We start from the raw sequence: 10,124 nt of genomic DNA on the forward strand, positions 1-10,124 counted from the left end.
GCATCTCTCTGAGAAATACTGCACTTAAGCTATCCGAGAGGGAATAAGAGAACTGACGGCCATATGGATGTTGGTGTCACATACAAAGCATGTGTACGTGCACACGCTCGCTCGCTCGCTCGTGCTCTCTCTCTCTCACATACGCGCACAGCATAACAATCAGGAGCTTTAGTGGCTGGTGACAAAGGCCTGGAAATGACCATGAATTGGCAAAGTAATGATGACCGTTTTTCTGCGATCAGTAGTGAGGGGAAGATAAGGCGCACACTTGGCATTCTCCAGTTGTGTCATTACAGTTTCTAATGAGCTCAGCTTTGAGAATCTAAAAGCTCAGTCCTTTGAAATCTCCCACTGCCCCCCCCCACCCCCCCCACGCCAGTCCACCCCCCCCCCACACACACACACACACACACCAGCCGCCCCCCTCCCCGTGTGTGGTTAATTAGGGCCTTGAAGCAGAGGAAATGGGAGCTGCCATTTCTGCAAGGCACTGCGGCGTGCACAGGGGGCACATGTGTGGATACCGACAGCCCTCAACACCCACAAAGAAAGGTGAGGAAAGCTATTATCAGCATTCTCTTTCTCATTTAGGCATCACTTTAGCTGCAGCTCCCTTCGCTCCCTCATAAATATGAATTTTGCTACGTAATAGCGTGCATGTTTGAAAAGGGGGAGGAGGTTATTGCACTTTTGACACACAAAAAACTACTATGAAGGGTAAAAAATGTAAAAAGAAAAAAAAAAAAGTTCTGCGTTTCCCCCCTGAAAAACTCCAATTACAGAAAAATGCAACACAACTATGACTGACCTTCCTGACCGAAATTTCACACCACTTCAAATTATGATCAGATGAGACACGATGACCGATGGGTGCAGCTGCTAATTAGCTGAATGGCAAATCAGAATGTTCAGAGGCCTCAGAGATCAACGTCACCAGCTGCGATGTCAAATGAAACGTTCACAATTAAAAAAAAAAAATCCAAAATCTGCACGACACCAGGAAGAAATGACACAGATGCAACCGCTCGGGTCACGTCTTCTTTCTTTAAAATTCTCAATCTTTTGTCAGGTAAAACCGCCGACGTGCAACAGTTTCACCGAACAGATCAATCGTCCTTCACAAGGAGGGTGGTGCAGTGCATCGTACCTGTTTCCTGCCATAGACGTCCTTCTTCTTCTGGCCAAACGTGATGTGTTCATTTCCTTTTGACTTCTTATCACTGCCAAACAATCAAAAGGGAAGTCAGTATTCACATGAAGGCATTAGAGTGAATATGTCTGGTATGATTATCACCACTCTCGTAGTGAAGAGGTTCCAAAGTGTCTATCTGTGCTGATAAAGCACATTTGGATATTTAGGGTGACTGGCTTAGTTCAAGAAATAAAATATGTATCATGCCATGTTTTTGTGACATTTGAACCACTTTTTTGTGTTGAATGACCACTGAGCTACAGTACAGCATAGGAAGCAGTAAAGATGATGGACTGGTGCCCACAGAGATAAGTGGTTAATTGGGTGATCTATCTCTGCAGAGGATCTCATTACTATAGCTCAGAGGGCTTCGTTATCAAGCCCGGGCTCTCTAAAGAGCCACTAATGACACCTTCCCCTCTGATAAACCAGAACGTAGCCCCGGCGCTCACCAACTCTTTGTGGGACAAGGGGAACAGATGTAACCGGCTCGGTGGAAAAGTTTGAACAACAATACTCGACAACAGAAGGAGAGATTTTAATCAGCAAGGTATTTGAAACTTTGTGAGAATGCTGTAACCAATATCCTGTAGTACAGTGGTGGTTGTCTCATAGGGGATCAAGGTCACGTTTCGGGCCGATTTATGAAATATGATCAAGAGTGAGATGCTATAGGAACCGCTGCTGTACACATGCCGACTGCAGACTCTAGGCACGTGCATGAAGGCTGATATAATTAGGGCTCATATTATATATATATATTTAAATACACCACCGAGGGTCTCATGATTGTTCATTGATGAGAGATGGACAAAAGACATTTATTGTATATTTAAGTTTACCAGACAGAGCTAAACCTCATCCCTGTCACAGGGAAAAAAGGGAAGAAACCTGAGGGAGAGCAACAGAGGGCAACCTGTATGGTTTGGATGTTGAGGTCAACTGCTAATTGACTTTCTGATAATTAGAAATAGGGTCATAATATTGACAGATAAGAGATGTACTATGTTATATTCACACACACACACACACACACACACACACTCACACACGCAATAATATTTGCAAAACTATTTTCTGAAAAAGGTGCCTGAAATGTTATATCTTTTGTGTTTTTGGTCATTTTAAATTATATTGTGTAAAATGTGGTTTTGTATACCTGGTGATTAATGAATGGACAATAAGGAAACCGGAAACAACCTTTTGTGAGTGAATTGTGTTCTGGAGGACAGCTGGGTTCTGTGTTTTCATTATGAAATATATACAAACATATACATACCCAGCTTTGTAGTTGGAGATGAACGGGTTTGTGTCTGCTTGTGAGTCTCCACTGAAGGGGTTGGGAGAACGCAGGTCCCCAGAGCTGCCCGAACGCCCCGCGTTGTTGGTCTTGCGACCTTCCTTCTTTCCCGTCACGCGTTCCAGTAGGCTGACCTTCTCCTTTTTCTCCTTCCGCTCCGCCCGGTCCCACAGCTGCCCGTGCTCCCCCTCAAACGGGTTGTGGTTGCGTGGGAGCGTGGCATACTTCTGTGGCAGGGTGTCACTGATATCAGTGAAAGGGTCACTGTGTGCCTCTCCATCCTGGTAGCCTGGCACCTCGCTCTGGGAACGCCTGTGAGGGCCGCCTGTGCTCCCGGGAGGAGAGACCAAAAGCAGCGCATCAACACATGACGTCGTAACGGTACAAATAAATATCTATTAAGGTCACTAATCACCTTTAAAAAACTAAATATTATCAAATATGTTACCATTTTGTTTTATGATTATTTGTAAATTTGAGATGATGCACAAACATTTGCATTGTTTTCGTTATTATTCAAGTTGATCTTGTGGCTCTGCCAACTAAAACCACACAACAAAAGCTACATTTTGTTGGAGCAGTAAGGACACTTTGTTTTATTATTTATACCCTGCAAATCTGCTATTGTGTCCCTCCCACTCTTGGCGGTTTGGATAAGTTCCCCTCCTCTGCAAGCCAATCTGAATAACAACAAAGACGCCTGATAATTTAACTGCCTCTGATAGCTGTGCAGTTCTGTGAGCTAAGTAATGATCATTAACTTCAACGGCCATTTGTACATTTAATGGGTAGCAATTTGGATAGTTGCCTGACTGGTTGAAGCTTCCACTGGCAATAGTATGAATTTCACTGCTTCAGCACAAAATTCATTCACAACAATAATTATTGATAACGATAATTAAAGACATTGCAGTCCAACCCATTCTTGCCCATTCTTAAGCTTTTTTGGTTGCTACACAATGGAAGACAGCGCAAGTGAGCAGCCGACGGGCCGACGGCGAGACAAAAGTGATAGATCTCTGCATTATTGTCTTGAACATCCGGGACTATTGTTTGCAAGTCAAAGACAGAAATGGGCAAAGGGGAGGTCGATCTTTTACTGGTTAGCGTCAGAGATTAATAAAGGCCACACTTAAATCCCTATGAATGATGTAAATAGCCTAACTATGTAATTTACTTCAGGTTTATATACCTTTTATTGTAACTAACTATACATCCCCATCGCTCTGTGACTTCTATCGACCTCTACTGATGGCCACGAGACATTGCAACAGTGTCCCACGTTAAGAGAAGGACAGTCCCACAATAAGAAAATGATAATCAAGAGAAGGTAGACAACTGAACTGTTGTTAAGAGACACCATACCACAATGAAAAATAGTGTAAATCTAATGCTGCTCATTGTCCTTTTATTGCTTAAGAACGAGGCCTTTTATCCTCATATGCAGCTGAGACGCCAGTCTGTTTCTTGTACCACTGTCCTCCATCCTTAAAAATAAAAATATGAAAAGGTAGCAATGATTCACTGACTTGACTTAGTAGAGGATCGCTATCAATATGTTAAGCAGCAATACAAGTTTAAAGTCCCCCTTTGAGATCATAGAAAAAAATTAACAAACGGCTGCGACAAGTGTGAAGAACAGAAGCTCTGGTCCTCACCACTCTCTTCGATGGAGTTCATGGAATCCAGTTTGGGCCGAAAGTGGGTCCCAATGAGATCCGACATGGAATGGGCCGCCGAGAGTTTCTGGGCCCCAGCGAGTAGCTGCCTCTTGGGCTTTGCTTCAGGCGGGGGTTGTGGTTCTTGGGCCGATGGCTGTTGGTTTGGCTCCAAGTCGCACATGGCGGAGCGCGGCATGATGGCGGAAGACGCGTCGCTGAAGCCGCTGTCGTGTTTGCGGCCCTTCATTTTGTCCTTGAGCTTGGAAAAGGGGGAGCGGGGCTTTTCCTTCATGGAGAGGTCGAACATGCTGGCCGTCATGTTGTTCCTCATGAACTGGATGCTTACTTGGATGCGGCCACGTTCTTTCCTCTTCTTCCCCGGCTTGGACTCCAAGGAGTACCAGCTGCAATGAGAGTGGAGGACGCGCGCTTAGGCGGAGCAAATTCAATGAGACAATTTATATAAAGAGAGCAGGATTCATGAAAATCTTCTGCGTTGATTACTTGTAATTCAGCATAATTCAGGAAGACAGGTTTACAAAGTCAGAGTGTGGCAAAAGTCTTTACACTGTCAAACAAAGTGACAAAAGGAGAAAAAAACAGCCCACATTCTTTCTAATGTGCTCTACCTACTTCATTGTGGACATCACTGAAAAGGCTAATTTGAGCAGACTAATCCAAAAGCTACACACAAATGCAGGGGGCTTAAATCGCGTGAACTTTTTTTTGACACGAGTGAGAGTACAATTTATCATTCAGGGGATAAACATTATTCTTTGAAAACTGAACACAAGAAATAGCCTGCTGCTGAATAATATAGACCATTTCAGGCTGCTCTTGGGCTCCTATTTGTTTAACCTCTCTGCTTTTTCAACTGGAAGTAATGGGATTTATGCTTTCACTCCGAGCGAAATAAAAGTGGCATTTGCACAAATCTGGCCTTTGTTCAGAAATGCAACGACGGGCAATTGGGAAATTGCAAAGCCCCGTCGCAGGACAACCCAACAGTTCATACATGCTAATGAGACATATCCTCAGTGTTGCAGGGCTGGTGATGGTGTCCTTTAAGAGACCAGCATCAGGATGAAACAACTACCAGTCCATGTATTCTGTCTGCTTTTGATGCATTAATCTGGGGAGTTTTTTTACAACAATGGGCCCATCAATATATTTGCCCTCACTCACCTCCATCATGGTGCAGTTTGATCAATGTATTAATTGTTTGAATTCTAAACTGTTTTTTTTTTTCTTTCTGGATGAACTCTTAAACTGAACCAATTTAACATTTTGCTCAGATTTGCAAACATTTTCTTTGTTTTCACACAATTACTGATATTTCTTCCATAATGTATGAGGATATTTGTTGTATCCCTTGAATTGCAGGATGAAATATATACATCACCAGTTGGTATTGGCTTTTTTTCTTCTTTTTTTTAACGCAGCTGTCGAACGCTATTCTAAACCGTCTAGCTCGCGGCTCGGGAGCCCCGTCTTGAAAGGCCTTGCCGGGTCTGATTCCCAGACTGCGCGCCGCGCTCAGTCAGATCAGCAGCCACAGCATGCCGCTGCCGTGGGGCCGGGGTTGCACCTCACGTGTGTCTCAAGGCCAAGATAAACCTCCCTGTGCTTGGAGCCACAATCCTCCCACCCGGGCCTGGACCGCTGGGAAACTCCTCACAATCAACAAACACAGGTGTGCGATAATTATGGGCTGCCTACTCAGATATCAGGACGGGCTTTCCTCCCCAATATGTCAGTTCAAAAACATTGCGGATGGGTCGCGGCAAACACAGACCCAGTGTGGAGCGTGGATACAGAATCAAGGGTTCCGAACGTCATTGTCGAGTACGACTGCTCGTGTGGGATTAGGCCAACAAGCAATGCAAGCATATCTATTACAGAGCCTCTGCTAAAAAATAAATAAAAAGTGCACTGCCTCAAGGTGCATCGGCTCAGGCTTCTTAAACAAATAAAACCCATCCACACTGATTAGAACATATTGTGATTCTCTCAACTGATGGGCAAAGAGGAAGTGTGCTAATGTCTTTCTATGTTGAAATGTGCAGGGAGCTAATTAGCACCGGATCCAGTTGGGTTGTTTTGTTCCTGTGAGCTTATTGCAGGGTTGATAAACGTGTGTGTGCTGAACTTGTCACGGTCAATGCCTCCAAGTTCAACCTAATATGATACAGCTTTTTCAAGTTATGGCGGCAGGGCGAGTTTAGTCCCCCACTTACTGCATGTTAAAGCTTTGCATACAGTAATTTCACAAGGGGACAATCATTAACCACACATGCACCAGGCACAGGGAAGGTAAACCGCCTGGACAGGTCATGTGTTAATAAAAGGCCTGACTCACTTTGAAATCAATACCAGTCCTTTAAAGACTCACCACTTCACCTGCCTTGCGTCCCCCCCCCCATCCCAAGCCAAAAATGAAAGTAAACTGTACACAGAACTGGACACGATTCAGTCCCAGGTCCCTTTGTCTGTGAGAAAAGGACAACCCTCTATTCAGACACCTATGAAAACAATCGTTTGTACAGGAGTGGCCTACGAGACATGTTTAGCCAGCTCTGCTAGTATCAATGAGTCCAACTGTGGCTCACCATGTCAGTGATTAAGCAAAAAGCAATGTAGGCTGATTAATTGCTGCACCTCAAACGACAGTGTCAACAATATGGAAAGCTTCAAACAATCTGTCGTCACAGAGCACAGATGTTTTACCTCATCTGAGGTAGTTGTGTTAGATAGTTGAAGAACTGAAGAACTGGGAAACCAGTTAACCTACTGCGCTACAAAATTTAAAAAAAAGCCTTTTTTGCCTTTTAATTAAAACTTGTCTGTCTAATAAAATAAAGTTATAAGACAAGTGTATAAAGACAATGAAAGGACAATGCAATTTAATTTAAAACCTGGTGTGCAGGAGTTGGGTCATGAACTTAATTGCAAACAGAGCACAAACTAGAACACACAAAAAAAAAACAATACATTGGTGTTATGTGTAACCTGATATGGCAAAACCATATGTAGAAAACCCCCAGCTATTTTCATTTTTGCTGTAATCCACTTATGACTGGAATAGTTGCACAAATAGTTTCCACTTCCTCACAAAAGTCCAGTCAATGCTGGTGCATGACTGTGAGTTGGTGTTGCAAATTAGGTGCCTGCTATAAAAGAACTCAAATACTGAACATATGATGTTCAAGTAGTATGACATACTTCACAATACACTCATCTTAGTGTCCACATTTAAATTAATGTGACTGCATGGATAACAGAGGGATGATGAATGGTATCATCCTGGTCTCCTTAAATGTAATTTTCCATTTAAATGTTGTACTTCATATTGGCTTGAATAAACATAAAAAGATCGAATGCCTTTTGAGAATTTGGCATTGGCATAGAGGGGTGGTTCGCACATTATTCTTCTGCACATTCTGCCTGAAACATGTGACAGAAGAGTAAAACAGTAATCGACACAATTTTAAATGAATGGCTTGAGGTGAGAACTTGGGACTTATAATATGACAGTATATGATACTTACTCAGTTTTCTTCCGTTGCTTATTATCAAAGATGTGATTCAGGTTGATGGACCTCTGACCGAGGAACTTGTCCATCCCAACCAAGGACCGGTGCATCACGATAAGGCAGAGTTCATATACTTCTGGGTTGCCCTCCAAAAGTAAACCAGGTAACTCAAACGATGCTTCCTCTCTCCAGACAGGGTTAAGTGTCTTCTCTGCCACCGACGTTGAGTACTTCTCTTTGCCCAGCTGGATGATAGTGTAGGCGTCATTGGTGCCATTTTTGCCCTTGGGCTGTAAACTGGTTGCTTGAAGAACAGTGGCTTGGACATGGGTTGGAAACCACTTCTGAGACTGCTCGCCCAGTGACATCGTCAGCACTGGTTATCAAGCGAGAGCCATTCAAAACAAGCTAAATGATAATCTATGTTGTTGGTGTTTTTAGTTGGTGTACTGTGCAAAAAGCAGCGAACATGGCTCACTATAGTTTGTTGTCCATGTCAGTGTGGCTTGGGCACCCACAGCAGCAATCCTTACAGGCAATGACAAGTCGGACAAACTGAGCGAGTCTCATCTTCCGTCGAATCACAGATGTCCAAGCCACTGGTGAGTCATCTAAACAAACACAGGAAGACACAGAACGGCATTAGTATCTTTCCCAGAACCATACGGTGACTCAGGTGGGCGTACAGAGAGTCTTGATTTTGAAGCCAGCTATTGTTTTCAGCCAGCTATGATAACAATAACTTGCACAAATGTGTGATTTTGAAGATAATTGCAGGGCATATCAGGACTAAAAACAGAAGTTATATTGTGCGATATGATTTAGTACAGTCACTATTATTAGAGCTCCCTAAACTGGAGTCTCAAGAAACTGATGAACTCATCCAGTGACACATTTGGTGCCAGTCCATTGTCACTGAATTAGTGGCTGCCTCGGTAGGATGCTCTTTTACATGATCTTTCATCAAAAAGCACCTTTCTTGTTTTAAAACAGGGCTTCAGGTGGAGAATAAGAAATTGTAACGTTACTAGCAGTCAAGTAAAATGAGCAACATGAATTGCCCACTCCCTATGAAGCAGCACCAGGTTTTATATCTCGAGACGACTCATCTCTAAAAGGTCTGCATCTCTGATGCTCAACTTGAAATGAAACTGGTTTCATTCACACATTCAACGTGACAAGGGACCTCGGCTGTACATCACAGATTTGACACAGCCACGTGAGTTGTGTTAGGGTGGGCTTTACTTTCAAGTGATCATCTCTCCTCCTCGGGTTTGTCATCACAAGCCCAGCCGCTATTTAATCATTACAGCTGGTCTACACCCACGTTAAAGCAACTTTAAACACTACGCCGCGACATGAACGTGCGACGCGTTGCCATGTCATGTAGAATAACGTTAGCTACGTGCGGCTAGCTCCTCAGCTAGCAGGCACACACAGAGCATCTCTCACAGACACACAGAGAGACACACACACACAGCTGCTTACCTTAGTGTCATTGTCCCAACACTAGAAGGACATTTAGGACTTCAGCTCAATGGAGACTGGCTTCACGAATACATTTGTCCCTGAAGGAGACCGCCAGCTAGTGTGAGTTGTTGCTAACGCCGCTGTTGTTGTCATCCATCGCTATTCACTTCTGTCGGGCCAGCGACGAGCTGTACTTCCTGGTCTGACGTCACTTCCACCTCACCCCGGAGGAAGTTCAAGCAGCAAAAAAAAAAAAAAAAAAAAAAAAAAAAGGGTAGTCGCACGCGCGCATCCGCATGCGCACGCGCACTACAAACCGCGGCTGCAAAGATCCAGTAATGTTGACTCGACACTTTGAACATGTTTGGTAAATATTGCAACACGTGCAAATAGAGAGAAAAGTAGACACAGAAAAAATAAGACACAGTGTGTCCCGATGCCGGGGTTGAGTTGGGGATATGCTGTACAGGTAAAGCGGCTGAGGCGGCTATATAAATTATTTTAGCTGGCACACTCACCTCTGTGAGACATGGGTATGCGCGCGCGTGTGTGTGGGGGGATGGCGTGGGGGGGTGGGGGCACTTTAGAGAGGTAAATCATACAAACATGGGAAGTGCTTTTGTCTCATGAGTGGGACATGGCGGTGCAGATAAGGGGTTCACTTGAATGAACACATACATGCTTGTCACCCCACTTGTCAAGTGCATCTTAACCAAACACACCTGCCTATGGTGGTTTTATCGTTCTGCCGCAACCAGTGCAGTATGTACACACCACCGGCCCGAGGCTCCGGCTGGGCCATCCATCAAATGGAGATTATTGCACCTATCTGGAGTACATCTCTGAATGAAATGCTGAGGCTTAGTGAAATATTAGGCCCAACAAAAATGTGAGTCAGATAGCATTTAATACATTTGAGGATCTCACCCTCATGTTTTGCATTGCCTGTTGGTGTCAATGAAGCATGA

General features: G+C 44.0%; 1 protein-coding gene across 1 annotated transcript; it reads right to left on the reverse strand.

Moving 5' to 3' along the window:
- Nucleotides 1-1,108: 1,108 nt before the first annotated feature.
- On the reverse strand, nt 1,109-9,344 carry LOC137786132 (rab11 family-interacting protein 2-like). Its single transcript, XM_068577778.1, has 5 exons — nt 9,175-9,344; nt 7,702-8,297; nt 4,151-4,557; nt 2,472-2,817; nt 1,109-1,220 (listed from the first exon to the last, which is right to left on the reverse strand). The coding sequence occupies exons 2-5, from the start codon at nt 8,052-8,054 to the stop codon at nt 1,118-1,120; spliced, it is 1,209 nt and encodes a 402-aa protein (XP_068433879.1). The 5' UTR covers nt 8,055-8,297; nt 9,175-9,344; the 3' UTR covers nt 1,109-1,117.
- Between the last annotated feature and the right edge of the window lie 780 nt (nt 9,345-10,124).

Source organism: Clinocottus analis, unplaced genomic scaffold, assembly GCF_023055335.1.
Source record: "Clinocottus analis isolate CAN_PGR_092001 unplaced genomic scaffold, fCliAna1.0.p SCAF_151, whole genome shotgun sequence".
Classification (NCBI taxonomy): Eukaryota; Metazoa; Chordata; class Actinopteri; order Perciformes; family Cottidae; genus Clinocottus; species Clinocottus analis.

Excerpts from the sequence above, each read along its gene's own strand:
- LOC137786132 (XM_068577778.1), bottom strand. The coding sequence starts at position 8,054 with ATGTCACTGGGCGAGCAGTCTCAGAAGTGGTTTCCAACCCATGTCCAA. Across the intron at positions 4,558-7,701 it reads AAGCAACGGAAGAAAACTGA|CTGGTACTCCTTGGAGTCCA; the intron begins GTAAGTATCATA and ends CTCTCATTGCAG. Across the intron at positions 1,221-2,471 it reads ATCTCCAACTACAAAGCTGG|TGATAAGAAGTCAAAAGGAA; the intron begins GTATGTATATGT and ends ATTGTTTGGCAG.